General features: G+C 44.3%; 1 protein-coding gene across 1 annotated transcript in view; it reads right to left on the reverse strand.

Moving 5' to 3' along the window:
* Positions 1-18,060, reverse strand: part of LOC118788480 (N-acetyl-beta-glucosaminyl-glycoprotein 4-beta-N-acetylgalactosaminyltransferase 1-like) — a 127,636-nt gene that overhangs the window by 74,483 nt on the left and 35,093 nt on the right. Inside the window, exon 3 of the mRNA XM_036544494.1 lies at positions 7,786-7,898. Within this exon, the coding sequence (XP_036400387.1) occupies positions 7,786-7,898 (113 nt within the window). The remainder of the gene's footprint in view (positions 1-7,785; positions 7,899-18,060) is intronic.

The following is an 18,060-nucleotide window of genomic DNA, read 5'->3' on the forward strand; positions in this document are numbered from 1 at the left end:
GAGCAGCGCCTTATGTAATCTCTATTTTCTCCTGCAGGACCTTTTGTTTTTCATTCCTGCTGGATGCCTACAGACTTCCATGGTCAAGTGGCCTGCTTCTCTAGGTTCCTGGGATGTTTTCGGCCAGCAGTGGTGCTTCCCACAAGTCTGTCATATGCAGATCTCTGGCCTGTGTGCGTCCATTCTCCCCGCAGTCACTCATTACTGCTCTGTCCTGGGGAGCGGAGCAGATGGGTGTCACAGGCTCGCTGCATGAAGGGCAAAAGGAGGAAACACATCTGCCTCCGCTGTGCAGTCACCTGGCTGGCCTCTTCAGCTCTTCAGAGTCTGAGAGCGAGCCACTCTGTGCTCATCCTTGTTGTTTTTTTGTTTTTTTTTTTAAATCCTTCCCTCTCAGGGCACCAACTTGCGATTTAAGCCCCCCCCCCCCCCCCCCCCCCCCCCCCCCCTTACGCCTCAAGCGCCTTCGCCATTTCACTGCACCTCAGGTCTGAATGGAATTATCCTTTTATTTATTTTTTTTTTTTTAGCTGTGATTTATATGAAAGAACAAATCGGCTATTTTACAGATCTCACCGAAGCCCGAAGAAATCCGTCCTGACCAAGGAGATGCCAATTAGATTTCCCCATTAGGGCGAGGGGATAAGGATCTGTGCTACGCCGCAGCATGCGGCTGAGGTGCAGAGATAATGCCTTCATTGAGAGAAATGATCCTGCCTCAGGGAGCGACCGCACCGCGGGCTCTGAAACTGCCCTCAGCAAGGAGCCCATCACCTACAGACGAAGTTCAGCGTCTTCAATCTCCCTGCAAATTGGCTGGCCTTGGAAGATAATGCGCAAGATTACAGAGCGGAGAGAGCTGATCTTTCTTTCAGGGGGCAGGGGGGAGTGTTATATGTTGGTTTTCATTCACAACATTTTTTGATACAAGGGTGCCGGACCGAGTAAAGCCTCTCACTTGCCTTACCCAAAGCAGCTGGCTTTAGGCTATTTGGTTCCACCTGGGTTTGCATGCAATGGGTTCAGCCCTAATGGCTGAAACAGAACCCAATCTCCATGTTTCAGTGGTTTAAGACACGAGTTCTCTTGCTGCAAGATTCCATTTGCAGAGTCTGAGGGACCAAGGCTCCCACACAAACCCAGAACCCCTGGAGAGGTGAGAAGGTATGTAAGTACGAGTGCAGTACTTCTGAGTTTTCCTTGCTTTAACTGGATTACAGAGGACCTTGCTGTCACTGTTTTCCTTTGCAGTTACTGAACAAATCCCTCCCTGAGCTCTGGTGCGCTCCAAACCACTGTGGCACCTCACTTGTACCTACTAACTAACTAACCTACTAACATACTGAACACTGGTGGGTTAGCGTGCAAATACAGACTATTTCGACAGACTGTTAAGACCGAGCTGCTGAGCAGTATTGATTTTACAGGAACTGCATTTCAGGCTTGTTTCATGTGTAAAATACTAATCAAAGAGATGATTTGAAAAGGGTGGATATCCCACTGGATTTGCCTGTGATTGGGGAGTTGACTTCAAACATTTTGCATCCTCTTGCAGTGTTCAGTATTCAAGGGCTACGGCTGCACTGAATTGTGTGCATTTATAAACACCTTCACCAGGCTGATTTACATGAAAATCTTACTACAGCACAAGATTTACTGTTCCGGTAAGCCCATGTGCGAAGTTTCCTGTCAATTAATTATTCAGCAGAATTTTAAATGAAGCTCAGTCTGCATTCTGTGGCAAAGTTAGTTATGCTCTTCTTGGTTTATGGAAAATGACTAGAAAACCAACACACCCAATCCTGTGTGATCTGTATAATGAAGCAATCTCCAGTTTACAAAAGCAAAGCAGTAAATATGGAATAAATACAGAGATAAATCTACCTGAAGACTGTCCAAGGCAAAGGCTGCTGTTGTGACTTCATGTATCTTAAGGTTCTGAGAATGTGCATATGAAATTTCTCAGTGGGTTTTGATTGACAAATGAGAGACGTAAAACGTAAACAGACATTGTCAGCCCAGCAGAAAAAAAAGATGCAAAAATAGTTACACAATTCTTGGACTGCAAGTCTCAGAGACCAAATTACCGACTAAAAATGTTCTAATTGAAAATGCTGTAAAATAATCCTGATGGTAGAACAGCAAACAATTACAAATAGAGGGAGAGGAGCAGATGGCATTCATACTGTAAGTGCATTCTTAATGGGCTTTCCAAAAACCTACATATATTGAAAGGATGATTCATTGATTAATTAATTTCTTTTATTTTGGTACAGCTATGATAAATAATAATACAAAGCCCTAGAAAATAATTCCACAAAAGGAGAGCATAAACAAATACAATTAAGTAGTTCACAACTCAAGTAATGCACAACACAAGCAATAGAAAATCTAACCCTGCCTTCTTCCTTTTCAGAGATCTTTGGCAATATGAATTTCACTCACGGACCAGTTTGGGGGGATTTAAATGCACATCAGCGTTGTGGAACGGCAGACGTGTTTGGCAGCCGTCAGTTGAGGAGCGCACTCGGGACTCAGGGATAGCGCATGAGAACCATCAGGCCTGAGACGCAGCCTGGGGGCAACGAGTGTCACTCAACGTCACTCAAAGCCAGCGGTGCTTTGCAGTAAATCTATAGAGGCAAGCTCCTATCTCACCGTAGGAAATCCAGCCCCACCTCTCTGGCACTGGCCACATCACCAGGCACCTCTGCTTTTCTCTTCTGAGCCTAGGTCTTGTAGCTTTATGTGGATAATAAGTCTAATTTCTGCTTTTATTCAGCCTGGACTTTAATAGATGCCAGATGAAGAGTACCCATAAACCCCAATACGAGGCTCCCGACAATCAAGACCCCCATACGGACAGGCGGACTCTCATGTGTGTTGCTGGGCCGCAGCTTAATCGACTGGAGTTTTATTGGTGGCAAGTTGTGCCCGGTCAGTCCTCGTAAATGTGCTCCTCCGCAAATGCAGGAAAGACTCTCAGTGTGTTTGGAAAGACTTATTTATCGAACGGGCCGTTCGGAAATGCACCACAGAAGGGGCTGTCGGCGCCGGCGAAAGGTCGGCCACGCCAAGCATAAAGCATCTGCGAGGCCTGAGCCATGATATTTACAGCCGCAGCGGCAATCTGAGGTTAACAGTATGGCTGAATTGCTTTCTTTATGGGTGCTTTAAAGGTCCCGATGTGATTAAAGTCTCCCTTTTTCCTGGTTCACATTCAGTCCCCTCCTTCAATCAGGCAAGACATTTTCAAATTGACCTTATTTATGCCAGCGCTGACAATTTTCCTTTTGCATGATGCTTTGATTTCTCTCATTTGTTTACTTGACTTTTGGGGCCATCCTTTCCCCTGCCCGTTATTTACAATCGGACGTCCTGTTAGATGTCTGCTGCCTAAAATGGAAGATACGGTCACACAGTGGCTGCAGTTCACAGCTGCAGGATGAAACAGCATCTTCGTTTTTTTTTTTTTTTTCCTGAACGTTTGCAGCAGCCCCTGTGCAAAATGTCAGGAGTGGAGATCCTGAGAGCAGATGAGGATTCCTGCCCACAGTAGCTGACATGTGAACAGCTACATGAACACAGTGGTAGGCGTGTGAGGGACACCACTGGTATTCGGCCATCCACCATCCAATGCTTCCTACTATGCTGCTCATTACACAGTACTGCCACTGTCTTGAGACAACAGAAAAACTGGTATCAGGCTGCCTCTATCAACCTGCTGGCTTTCTTCGAACTAGGCCAGTGGAGAGAAAAGGAATGTTTCAATGCTACATTCCCTCTGTTTTATAATCCTGGGGATCTTATAAATCCAAGGTTTTAAGAATCATTTTCTCTTCTCTCTTCCTGCTTGAATAAATGAACAATGTTGTATAGATCATGTATAGAAAATGTGTATTCGTAGACATAAATCCATCAAGGATTAAACATGCCCCAAAGTGAACCTTTCTGAGTTAAAGTATCTGTTGTTAGCAACGGGTAAAGCTCCTTGTTCGGCTATTCACAATGGAGGCTTACTCAGAGGAAGGTTTGGGATTTTAGGGGATAGATTTTCGTTGCATTGGAAACAGAAACATTCTTTGTGTGTCCATTTCACGGTTGAGTCTTTGGACAGATGCCCTTCCCCGTGACCCAAAATCACAATCATTTTCAAAAAGTTAAATGCCGTTTAAAAAGGCAATCAGATGCAGACGTGACCTTGGGCAGATGCGGGTTCCCTCCATCGATTTGATTATCTCAGCTATGGCTTAATGAGGCAAAGTCGGGCGGCTACAAGGGGGAAGAAACAGGCTGACATCTAATGCTCATCCTTGAGACATCTTATTGGAATTCATGGCGATGCGACCTGATCATGTGACCAATGCCTGTCAGGTTTAGAGTCCCACAAAGAACATGTTACGTGACACAAGAGAGGAGGCCATGTTGGCTCTCCAGGCTCCTCAATAGGTTAATGCTCCCTCAGCTTTTATTTCACTTAGTAACCTTCCAAGTGGTTCATCCAAAATGGTGTTTGGCGCCTGTGCCATCTGCTGGGCACAGAGCGACAGACCGCCACCTGAGGGTACATAGGGATAATACAAGTGTACCCTGGCCCCTTGACTTGGCAGCACAGTGGGATGCCTTCCGCACCAATAGGTGAAAAAACACTGCATTCAGTAAGTGGTGTTTTCCTCACCTCATCCGTTGTCACCACTTTTTCCCTTGACTCCCAAGTAGTTCCCATGACTACTGTGACTTCTTAGGTGCCATTTGCTGAATTTTTACCCCACAAGGATAGGCACATATCTTTAGTCCTGCACACAAGCCCAGGGACCCCGCCCCAACGTCATGTGATCAACGTGATACTGGTGTGGTTATGCAATGCGACAGCTACAGCAATCATGAATGAGTTTGGCCCCGAAGACATCAGCCCCCCGCCCCCCCTTCCCCCTCCCCCTCCACGAAAAAGAGTCTCCCCGAGGGGGGCCGCTGAACAGAGATCCATGTCAGAGGGGGACAGGGAGACGAGGGGTGATCCGCCCTCAATTTGCTTAATTAGGCAGAGTCCTGGACCCTCGCTGAAGGTGAAAGTCATTCAGAGGAACGCATGGCAGATGAGACATACCATGATCCTTCTTAATTGGAGAAAGAGAGAAAAGCAGAGAGAGAGAGAGAGAGAATGAGAGAGGGGTAGAGGATGGTAGAGAGAGACAATGGGCAACAGAGAGAGAGAGAGAGAGACAATGAGCAATAGAGAGAGACAGAGACCATAAGCAGCAGAGAGAGAGAGAACGAGCAGTGGGGGGCATGGGCAGCAATGAGCAACAGAAAGGGAGAGAGGGAGAAAAAGATGCAGCGAGAGGGAGAGGGAGGAACCCCCCTGGACAGGGATGAGTAGGACGGATGCAGCACAGTTCCCAGGAATGCAGGGTGAGTCATACCACACAAGCCGTCCGTCTCAGCCGGACGCCATGGGCTGCGCTGTCACCATCACCATCACTGTCACCGTCACTCACTGCGCCTCCTCCACTGATCCCTCTCAGCTAACACACGGCCATGGCTGCACATCTTTAACCCACGCCTATCAAGGCCTGAACCACTCTTCCAATCCTGTTACTGCCACTCACTCCAGTGTCTCACCACAGAAGTGTGTGTGTGAGTGCGCGTGTGTGTGTGTGTGTGTGTGTGTGTGTGTGTGTGTATGTGTGACTGAACACGTGTGCACTACAGCCTTATGCACATCACTTAAGACCGAGCAAGAGATGGTAAATAACGGGATTATTATCAGTCATCAGTCTGTGGGGCGGCCGAGTGGGGTTTTCTGAATAAATACATATGTATGATACTACATCCATACCAATGACACTTGGGAAGTCTGGTGGGGTGACTGCTAAATTACACATTCATCTGTCAGCTGCCATTATTCAGAGCAACTTACAGTGCATGGTACATAAGTGCATATAATGGGACCATATGAAAAGCAGTTCCATACAGAAAACATCAGACTGCATTTGAACAACTGTAACTGACACAGACCACAGTACAATAACCAGTGCCAAAATGAATATGCAGACTAAGCAAAGGGCCACAGTAATGAAAACATCAATGACTAAAGAATCTGTGTATATATCAGTGCTGTAACCCCGCCAGTGTGCATGCCACTGTCCAATATACCAGGGCGGCCCCTGTCTGCTACTGGTCAAGACATCTCTCCTTCCAGTCACCAGAAATAACACATTTCATTACTACTACTATTATGATTATAATTATTATTATTATTATTACTACTACTACTACTACTACTACTACTACTACTACTAATAATAATAATAATAATAATAATAATAATAATTGTTGTTATTAAATATAAAGACAAGTATATTTTTATGTTTTATATTGATTTAAATAAGAAGTCTAATATGTTGCTAAATCAGAATATGATTTAAGGGCAGAAATGACTGGTTGTATGTGATTAAAATAACTAAAAATTATTCACAGTATTTCAGCTTCACTATCTAATGTCATAATGTTTCTCTATGATAGATTACAAAATTTGCTCATAAAAATGCTTCATAAAACCAAAGATCTAGCCATATATTTCTTTCAGAAATGACCACAATTAAGCATTATATTCTTGCATTTTTACCCCAGAGGACATAATGGTTGATTATCATGCATAATAATATGGATGACAATAGATGATGACAAATACTGAGAAAATAAAAAGGATTTCCAGGACAGGGCATCTCATTCTCATATTCATTCCAGTTTTTGGATATTTATGGTGCCTTCTGTTACCAATGGCATACATTTGTTTCCTATTTGCATGCAAAGATCATAGAAAAAATGTCTTTAAACATATTTCGGATGCATCCACTTCTCATCCACTCCTTCTCATTAAAACTTGCTGAATGTTTTGGCCTTTTTAACATCAGAGTACCAATATGTCATGATTTACTAAGTAATAATTTAGTCACACATAAAACAGCCCTTGAATGCAACAAAAAATAATTATTTACATTTTTTTGCAATAGTTATATTCTGGCTGTGGATTTCTCAGGCTTGACTCATCTTGGTGAATTAAATTTAGGTGTATTTTAGCACAGTTTATTCAAGTGGTCCTCAATTACATGATGAAGACTTGGAACGGATCTGGCTTTTTTTCATGATACATCTTTAGAGTTTGAGCACAACAGCGAAGAGACTAATCAAGCAAAGCAAAACGGCAATAAAAAATATATGATATTATATCAGATACTTTGAACATGCGCTGTGTCTCTGAGTCTCAGCCAGGGGCTTCATTCATACTTAATGAGCCTGCGACCGGAATCGAAATCAGCCTTCTGACAGACGTCATGCGCAGGTGTGAGGTCGGAAGCTTTTTCCAGACTGGCGGCTCTAATCAGCTCCTCTGTAAACTGACACTTGTCTAAAGGTCGGACATGGCTGTCAACGTCATGTTTTATTTTTAAAGTTTGTGAGCTACTTCCACAACAGAGGAAGATTGAGGGAGTTCGGAAGTGTCCTCAATTCTTTAACCCCCTTTCTGAAATGCCAAGCGGCTAAGAAGTCGGAAGACGGTTGATCTGACATCGATTTGGTCACAGGCGTTTGAAGTATAAACCAAAAGTGAGTGTTTCAGTGGGGAGGCATCTTATTCAGAAGCAGAAATCTGTCTGATGCCTTGAAATTGGTCCTTGAAGAAAAACCTCCGGAGAGGGAAGACCAGAGGAAAAAAAAACCATGTTTGATTGGGGTCAGGATTCTTTTGCTTGTTCGGTTTGCTAGCTTTGCGTTACTCACCGCGGTCTCGTCCTCATGACTGTTGCTCGTGTCATCGTTCTTGTGGTGGACGGACGAGGAGCGCGACTCTCTCTTGCGGCTGGCCTCCGTCCCCTCCGTCTGCCTCTCTCCATCTGAGGTGAGAAGAGTTATATCATCATCAACAACCAAAAAAAAAAAAAAAAACAGGAAATAGGGGCCTCTGGGAAAACATGGTCAGTTCGTTGGTATGAGGAAAAAAGTGAGGATATTCCTTCACTTAGCTGTTGATGAAGCTTGCTCACTCTGTATAATATAGTAAAATAGTATAGCTGACTTCCACCAAGTTTCTCTGTTTCTCAATGAATCCTATGCAGTTGGATTCTGGGAAACAGGGGATCACAGGATATGCCAATGTGGCGGTTTTTGTCAAGGTGGCACAATTCTCTGTGGGGCTGAACAGCGGGGGTTTAGCGCAAGGTCAGGGCCAGTCACAATCCCACGTGTGAATACCTGTCCATCTCTCCGTTTCGACCCGCCATCCACTGCCTGTATTGGAATTCACTTCACCGTAAAATTACCTGCCCTAACAACTGTGCCATTTCAATTACAGAGACCAACCTGAGACAAGTTCAATCTGTGCTGCGGAGAAGCAGTGAGCTTAACCTTGGCCAAAGTCAGCCTCATATTTATTTACTGTGTTCAACAGCACTGGCAGGCTCACCAGCATCCCCAGGGGGTCGAAAAACTGTGGATGCAGAGGTAACAATGAGCCTGAGATGTAGTTATACAGAGCCTTGTGCTATTGAGTCAGAAACAGAGCGCGTGAGGAGGAGCGAGAGTGAGTTTGTGAGAGAAGGTGATACAGAGTATGCTAGAGTGAGCGAGCAAGTGAGTGAGTAAGTGAACTGTTTTCTAATGAATAAGATATCCCGCCTGTTCACAAACCTCCCAGATATCCAAAAACGTCCAATCCTCCCAGGAGAGGAAAGACAATGCGCTATTCATTTTTTGCATAAGGTCACTGTCTGCCGCAGTCTGAGGGACAGCAAATTTTAAAAAATTTATTTTGAAACATATAAATGTACATTGTTGCAACATTGTGAATGCTATCTATTTCTCTCTCTCTATTTTTATACATTTATTTATTTATTTATTTATTTTATATATATGCATGTGTATGTGTGTTCCTTGCCCTTTGTTATTTTTTAAATGCATTGTTTATTTGGTAGTACAACTGTGACCTTTCTCAAGTCAATGAAGTTGAACTGAACTGAATTTATTTCAAGTGAATTGAATTGAATTGAGCTGAACTGTACTAAGCTGGTCTGAACTGAGTGAGTGCGTGAGTGTAATGAGTGTGAGAAAGACACTGAGCTTTCTCTTTTGAGGGCCAGTGAGACTAGGCCACTGCTTCTGGTGCAGACAGGCTGGCAGATGGATTGGGGCAGCTTTTTCTCTCTCTCTCTCTCTAAAGGACTCACATTTAGAAAAATGTGTTTGTGTTGTCATCTTGACGAGAGAGGCAGCTTTAGAGACTCCCAGAGAGAACCTGACAGATGGAGGGGGAGGAAAGGGGGGGGGGGTCATTCTGGATCAAGGTGGGCCACAAAGGTAGATGGATCAGACTGGCTTTCAGTAAGGCCGCTTTTGTTTTAGCGTTCTGATGTCTCACTAAAACCACTTTATCTGATGACAGGTTGGTAGTGGGAGATCCAAACAACTTAGCTAGCCTTTGTCAGTCATACAAGATAAGTGCCGTAGATTAAAAAAAAAAGTACAATCCACAAACACAAGTGTGTGTCATTCTTCACAGTGATATGCTGCACAAATACGAAGCCAACAAGATGGCTGGAGTGGGCTGCCGGTCAGACATGCAGGGAATCAATGGAAAACCCATTCGCTATACAGGCCCAATCGAAACCGACTCAAGGACACAAACGTATCTCGTGTAAACAATGCTCCGGAGGTTTACAGTGCTGATGGCTTCAATAAAGGTCCCCGTGGTGCCGGTAAGCCGCGTGTTCCCGACGCTGCATGCGTTGTAGCATAGTGGTAAGGAGCAGGGCTCATAGCCAAAATGTTGCTGGTTCAATTCCCCCCTGGGGCAGTGCTGCTGCACCCTTGGGCAAGGAACTTAACCCAAAACTGCCTCAGTAAATATTCAGCTGAATAAGTGGATAACGTGAAAACTGTAACCGAAGTACACCGCTTTGGATAAGAGCGTCTGCTAAATGACTATAATGTAATTTATTGTACTGTAATGTAATGCATTACTGCTGGACTGGCGCTAAGCAGCTTTGGCTTGTAGAGGCACAGCCCCCAGATCAGCCGTAAAAGGGGGGTCGGCGGAAAGCAAGGCGGCAATTAAAAGGAAGCGCACCCGAAGACAGCTTCCGTAAAGCGTAATTAGGCGTAATCGTTTCTCAATAATTCTGGAGTAAAAGGCGAGAAGGAGAGAAGTTTACAAGCCCGCCGGAGAGGAGGCCAGAGAGGAGGAGGAGGAGATGCATATCCTCCAATTATCCCTCTCTGCTTTCAGGATGCCCGCGGAACAGAGACGCGGGGATAGAGTTTCTCCACATCAATACTCCATCAATGGACTTGAAGGTCCCTTGAGAGGGAGGGAGGTCTAAATGTTTATCAGGGATAAGAGAGAGGTTTGCAATATAACCTCTACTTATACATAAAGCCTTTCTTTTCCTTATTTTTTAAAATTATATGGAATCAGCCCTAATATCTTTTGATCTGTATCCAGGTCATGCAGCTGAATCGGAAAGAATGCATTACAACCCCTCCTTAGCGTCAAAAGTTTTATAAAATAATCTCCTTTTTTCCCCTCAGCTCGTATAACCCTATGGATGGATTACACATCTTTTTGATCTTTTTCCAACGTGTGTAGCTGTGTTAAAATGTTAAAATGATGATTTTTCAAAAGATGAAAAATTGCAAAAAAAATCCAAGGCAATGAACCCAGGGGTCTTTTTTTCTTAACAGTATTCAGCAACACTGGGTAAAAAAACCCAAGCTGATGTCATTATCATTTGTACTGGCTACGCGGCAGCAATGAGAGAGAGCAATGAACGGGCATTCCAAGAAGGTTCATCTTCCTAACCACGGCACCCATGTTTAATCAAAAAAAAAAAAAGTGCCGGCCTTCACTTGTGAGGAATCGGCGCAAAGAGTTCATCTCCATTTTATTCTGGCCCATAAGAAGTCTTATTACTGTCTCTTTATCCTTTTTTCAAAACGCTCCCTTGGGAAAGAGACACTCCTCTGTGCTCGATGCCCTCCCAAGCACACAAGCTCACATCCATAATGTACAGCTAAAGGCTGGCTGCCGCGCACGTTACCCGGAATATAAATGAGGACAGCTAATGCCGGCGAGTTACAGTGCAATTAGAGCTCTCGGGCTCCTCGGATATGTATCTGTGCGCAGAAACCACAATAGCGGTGTATGCGCGGGGCTCCTTTATTATGACTGGAGCTTGGATGTGCAGATCAGTGGACCTCCTATAACATGCCCCAACCCAACCCCCTTGTTCCAAACAGACTATGACTTGGGAGCATATTAAGAATGCTACGCAGGTACAGTCATATTAATAAAAAAAAATCCCCCTGTAATAAAGTACAATTTTACACCTTCAATACAATCAATTGAACTCTCAATTTACTTATTGGTCCTAATTTGCGCCCTAAAATTACTAAGTTGATCGCTCAATTTTTTTATTTGAACTTTCACTTTTCAAATTGAAGTGCTCAATTTCATAATTCATTGTACCCCATTGCTAACTACAACCATCATTTCAACTAGTAATTAGAGGGCACAAAATACTAAATTGATGGTTCAAATTTACAAAACTGAGGGTTTAATAATTAAATTCGGGGTTTGGATGTTAGGATACCAATTATTGTGTGTTTTAAACCACATCCTTTTGGAGTATATTACCCATACATACAAAATTAAAATATGTAAGACTGAAAAGAAGCTGCTTCATTGCGATTCCCAGCAAGGTGTTACATAAGTTTAGTCATCATTTTGAGTCTAAAAATGGGCTTTGGGTTGACAAAGACCAAAGGCTTTGATGGCCAAAGTCAGAAGGACACAGCCACTACACCCTTTAATAAATGGCTTGCACCAGCATGAACCCAGTCTGATACACTAGCGCTTGGGTTTGTGTCAGATCCCAATATAATAATGTTGTAGTAAGCTGCTCCTTGATTAAAGTAAATGCTAAACCCATAGAAAAACAGCAAATAGTGCATTAATGTTTGATTTTATTTAATCAACAGAGTACATTGTATGAATACACTAATCACTGACCTGCCATCTCTCTAAATGTTCTCATTCTTAGGATTTCAGCACTGGAACAATGTTGGACGACTAGGCCTGAATATGAACTTTAAACAACCTGCCTGTTCTGATCCACTGATCCAGGAACATTAATTTAAACCATGGCCATCTCCTGCACTGTGCACCCTCTTGCAGGCATAATGCCCTGAATGAAATAACTAATTAAGATCTGATTAGCAGGGTAATTGGGGTCAATTGAAAATTATACCCGTGGACCTGTATGGGCTAGAAATATGAGCTAGGGTGCATTCATCCCGGTGAGCTAACAGCCGTATTTGTTATTGAGACACGTTCTTGAAAACCAAATCTCAGCCACATTAAGATAAGAAAGAAGAGTTTTGTTTTCCTCCAAGGTTGAAAGGAAAGAGAGATTAAAAAAATCTTGAAAGTCAAAAGGAGAAGCTAAAAACTATGGGTTTTTTCACACCCACAATTTACAGAGACCCTTCAGTGGTTTCAGAATAGTGATTAATTGCATTTACATTTTCACCATATAAGTACAACCTTTCTACACTACAATCCAACTCATTATGTTATCCCACATGTAACACACACCTACACTATACAGTATTTAGATAGACATATGCACCCCATTGAGGCCCATCCTTTGATCTAAGCAGCCTACGGGTAGCTCGCTATATATGTATGCATGTTGTATGTACAGATGTCGTAGTGCCGCTCTCATAAAGACACTGATATCTAAAACATTACCCCCGTGGAGGTTCAGAAAAACGTTATTGAAATCTAACATACAACTGTTTCATTTACACACAAAAAAATCCAAATCAACATTTGCTACCAGTAAGAGTGACAAAGAAGTAAAGCCTTATAAGAAAATAAAAAGAACAGCACAAACAAAAATATAGACAGGAGCACTGCCTTTTACTACAGTTCACTGGCTGTATTGACATGATGCAGCTTCACTTGTCATATTATACTGAGGTAAGCAATCACTGAGTTCACCAGTTGCCTCACCACACTCAGGATCACAGAATAATATCTGCATTGGAGTTACACTGGGACGCTGCCAGTCAGGAGGTACTACAGGAAGTGTCTCCAGTTATGAACCAAACGCAGCACAACACAGCAGTAAAACTGCAGCAAGCAGTGATGGAGTATCACTGCGATTACAACTCCTCCTGAATAAGCAAGATTTCAGACGTGAATAATTTTCTTATTTCTGTTAATTTAACTCATGGAAATTATCTGAGGTGCATTCCAGAAAGGAACTGCGCCCTGCTGTACATGGAGTAAAGCTTTTAGAATATACACAGAGAAAAAAACCTTGCATTTATAAGGTCCAGGATCAATGGAAGAAAATAAACTAAAAACTGCACAGAAGCTGCTCTACCATTTGCAAGGGAAGTAGGATAGTGCTGACCGTCTGACAGAATGGCTAATGTGAAGGCACTGAGGAGAGGACAGGTGCATATTTCACCCAGGTCTCCTCCCCCGGAAATCAGTGCCTCGAGACACGGAGGTGGCCCGGGATCGCTTTCTTGGGTGTCCAAAACTCGCGAGAGGACTCCTCTAGGGAACAGGAATGCAACACAAAAATAAAATCTTTACTGCACTTGTCAGACCTAAATAGCTGACTGTAGATGATTTGTTTATCCATCTGAGGAAAGACAGAAATCCAACAAACGGAGGCAAGGACAGAGTAGCTGTTGATGTTCCACAAAGATCGTATCATTACTTTTATGTGCCGTATTACATTTTTCAAATCTGATGCTGAGAACACTAAGCCTGTCTAGGCATCAGACAGGCACGTCAGTGACATTTGGACACTGAAAGTGGGAGTGGCAGAACCTGCCGAGAATTGACCCTCGTGGAATCCCTCAGAGGCAACCTGTCAATCAACAAGCACGCTGCTGTTCCATTAAAATGAGCCTAGCACTGAAGCAGAGGGACTGTCAAATGCTCAATGAGTGAGATAATGACAGCTAGGTTCAGGGCACAATTACAGACTACAGAACGTAATTTGACTTTAGCTCCGAAGATTGCATTACAGGTTGGCTAAAATGAAATGCTGAAAATCAACATACATTCTGAGCAGTGAAAACACTGTGCTGTGTCAGGCTCTTACGAGCCATGATATTTGCTCACATGAGAAGCACTCTTGAATTTCTGGCAGAATTCTGGCAGAATTTTGAATTTCAAGTCTCAAAATTTTCATAAGAACCACACTGAATGTCAAGATTCAAATGCCAAGGTTACCAGAAAGACTGCCAACAGCCAATGAAATATTAGTGTTCAACAACGCAGCATTCCGGCAGTTGTGCCTGGAATGCTCTTCCCTATAGGATGATGAAGCAGTTAGCTGTAGAACAAGGAAGACGCAACGGAACTTATTACGGGGTACCAAGGTAAACAAAATGTGTTAGACTAAATACGATGAGGGGTTCTCTGATCTGTGGCAAGTGCACAACAGACTGTTTGACACATTGACCACAAAGCATATGGTTCAGAAATCATACCCAGACTGAGAAGTCCACACAATTTCCCCGAAGTCGTGTGGTACACTGTATTTCCACACTGCCCCAGAAGATTTCTCTGAAATAGCTGCCAACTTGTATTGTACAGGTGCCCTTACAGCACCCCAATTACGACTGTCAAGTAATGTACAGTACAGTGTTTTCAAGCAGAGACCTGACATGGTAGCAACCATCCCAAAGAACAAAAGCAAACAATAATAATGAACAGCTGGTTCTTAATGAAAGGGAATGACATACAGAAACAACAGGCCTGTATAGAGATTCAGTGCTATATGAACAGCTAAAACAGCTACATCTATTAAAATGAGCATGACTAAAACCAGAGGGGTAACAGCTTTTTCATCAACCACTATAGTTAATCACGCTGCTGTAACTACCATTACAGGCTGCTGTTACTACTGCTGCTGTTGCTGCTGTTACAGATGCTAGTGTTACCATAACTGCATGCTGTGACGTTACAGTTACCACAGGACATAATGGTTTGCAGTGATTTCTTTCACATCCCCTTAATTGCTAGTAATCTGTGTCAGTATGACAGTGTTTGGCCTGTTTCAATGTCTCTGCACATAGTCCAGCTTACAGCGGACCCTCCCTGCCATTAACACAGCATTTGCTAGGATTCACCATGTTATTTTTAACAGCTGCCATCTGAGATATATATAGACTGGTGCAAGAAAAAACTGCCGTACAAAACAGCAAATGTTACAGGTTCCTATGTAGTTCAAATAGATGTTTCAAGCTAATTTTGACACTGGCATACAATAATAACATAAAACGACAGCAAGCGTTAGCTTTTCTGTGTCTGAGCACCCCACATGTAGAAAGCTCCAGCTGCTGACCTGGGAACAGTCGACAGACTGAAGCCGTATGACAGACTTGGTACCGAATCAGTTTTGAGAGAGTGGTTCAGGCATGATTCAATCAATCTCAAAGGACCCCCTGGCAGGAGAGTAAGGAGCCCGGGTCTTCCACCAGTGGCACTCTCTCACCATGGAGACGTAGGGAACAATGGCCCGTTCTGCCGCAGCACGCAGCACACAGCACACAGCACACGGCTCTATTCCCTCTGTCTGCGGCTCCAGCCCAGGGAGGAGGCCCAGGGGACAGAGCCAGCATACAAATCACTCTCCCTGCTGGCAGCACTGTCTCAGTCTGTAATCCTGCCCACATTACCCTTTGGCCATTCGCACGCAGACACATACACTCAAAGGGCAGAGCGTGCTGGGAAGCAGCGGTTCTCTGGGCTGTCCCTCCAGGGGAGACAAACCTTTTGAGAGGAGGGAGAGAGGGATAAAGCCAACTGACTCAAAGCAGGGGATTTAATTAAGCAGTGATTTCTTTAAAAAATGAGAGCGCCACAGAAAAATGTGTTAATTGTATTAAAAACAACGGGCTGTGATTTCCAGGGGGAGAGGACACGGGCCTGTTTGTTTGGCTTTTTTATCCGAGCCATTGACGGGACTGATGGAGAGTCTGTTTCCCACCATGCTGCCCACAAAGCAGAGTACAGAGCATGGCTTAACCCCTGGCAGAATGCATGGGCAGAGCTATTTAGCCTTTGAAACTGAGAGCTACCTTGAGGCGGCATGCTGTTTCTCGTGGACAGCGAGCTGACTGACCCGCTCTCTGACCACTGCCGGGAGATGCCGCACCGCATGCTGCAGAGCTTCTGCCCAGAGGCTCGCTTCATCCGTGTTGTCAGGGCAACTCGTACGAAAATATTTCCATTAAGCTCGGCACGGTATTTTCAAAAAGCGAAGCAATGAGAACTACACACACATGGACTGGAGTATAGGGACACACACTCCATACCTGTGTTTCTGAGGGGCTGGAGAGCAGGCGGTATTGATATGCCGTTACATAAGGAAGTGTAAAGCTTGTAAAGCAGGCTAGGGTGAGGCCAGGGCTCAGGTAAACATCATACGCTTGCTCTGTAGCACAGCGAAGGTTATACACAATAACTTCTTTCTGCTGACTTCAGTGAAATACAGCACATGGGGAGATAGGCCACATTCTCTCTTTTGTCCTGTGAATTCAATCGTTTCTTTTTCCAAGTGGAAACTGCTGTCAGAGATATGAACATGAGAGTGTATGTGTGTGTGCACATGCATGAGCAGATGTGTTTGTGTGTGCATATATGTGTGCTTGCATGTGCGTGACTGTATGTGCCTGTTTGTATGCATGTGTGTGACTGTGGATGTGCGTGTATGTTTGTGTGTGTGTGCGTGTGTGTGTTTGTGTGCACGTGTGTGCGCGTGTGTGTGTGTGTGTGCGTGTGTGCGTGTGTGTGTTTGTGTGCATGTGTGTGTGTGTGTGTGTGTGTGTGTATGTGTGTGTGTGTGTGTGTGTGTGTGTGTGTGTGTGTGTGTGAGACTGTGTGCGTGCATGCACCCTGTCCTTCAGCTGCCTGGGAGGAGCAGCACATCTGCAGGAGTTGCACTATGAAGGGCAATTAAGCCCCCACTCAAAAGTCTCCCATCTCCATGGCAGCAGCTGCCAAAGGAGCAACACCCCAGCTACTTTAATCAGTAGGGAAGAGATAAGCCTCCCATTGCAGGGGGATTATTGTTTTGTAACTGTAATGGAGAATGCGTCATTAGGGAATGAAATCAACCATGAGTGGAGGGGGGTCACATGCCGTCTGCTCCTCAAAGCCCCATCTTCATTAGTCTACATCTGTAAACAAACCACACTTCTGCTTTTTGAAAAGTTGAGCTAGATAGGTAAACCTATTATCATATTATTAGCCCACGATAATTCAAACAAACGATTAAAAATGCATATAAATGAGGTGAACGCATCCGGAATCGTTCTTTTTAATCTTTCCACGGGCCTGAATTCATGCTGATGTTCTAATCCGGCGGAGTACCCGAGCTCATCAAGGAAGCAAACAGGCCCGTCTGTGACAGCACAATGGATCTCATTAGAGTGGGACTATAACTGGAAACGGGCAAGTAATTGCATTTTCATTTGATTGTACCGCGAGTCTGCGCTGTGCTTTTGCTTTTGTGTTAATTCCATAGTCATGGCTTACATAAATTGTTGCTTTCTTGCGTGATGTCACGGCCTTGAGAATGCCGAAGGGATGGGGGAGGGCGATCTCAGAGTTTCCAACCAGGAACTACGGGAGGTCTGCTCGTCAAGAGACTCTGACATCATCTCACAGGATCGATCCTCATAAATCCAGTTACAGTTCATTTTCGTAATTAATCGGCAGTGCAGAGCACAAATAGGGATGCACTTGCATTGCTGTGATGAGGTGCAGCAGGTGGTAGGTCTGCCGTGGGTTTTGAACCTCGGCCGCTCCCCATCCCCGCTGCATGCCAAGAGACGCGGTTAGCGCAAGACGGAGGGCCCCCATCCCATCAAACGTCTGTTCTGCCTCCCAGGACCGGGGCAGCCTTCTGTAGCCAGCGCTCTCGCGCTCACTCACCTGAAGCCCTGCTGCAGGTGCAGGAGAAAGTCTGA

The sequence above is a fragment of the Megalops cyprinoides genome, chromosome 13, assembly GCF_013368585.1.
Source record: "Megalops cyprinoides isolate fMegCyp1 chromosome 13, fMegCyp1.pri, whole genome shotgun sequence".
NCBI lineage: Eukaryota > Metazoa > Chordata > Actinopteri > Elopiformes > Megalopidae > Megalops > Megalops cyprinoides.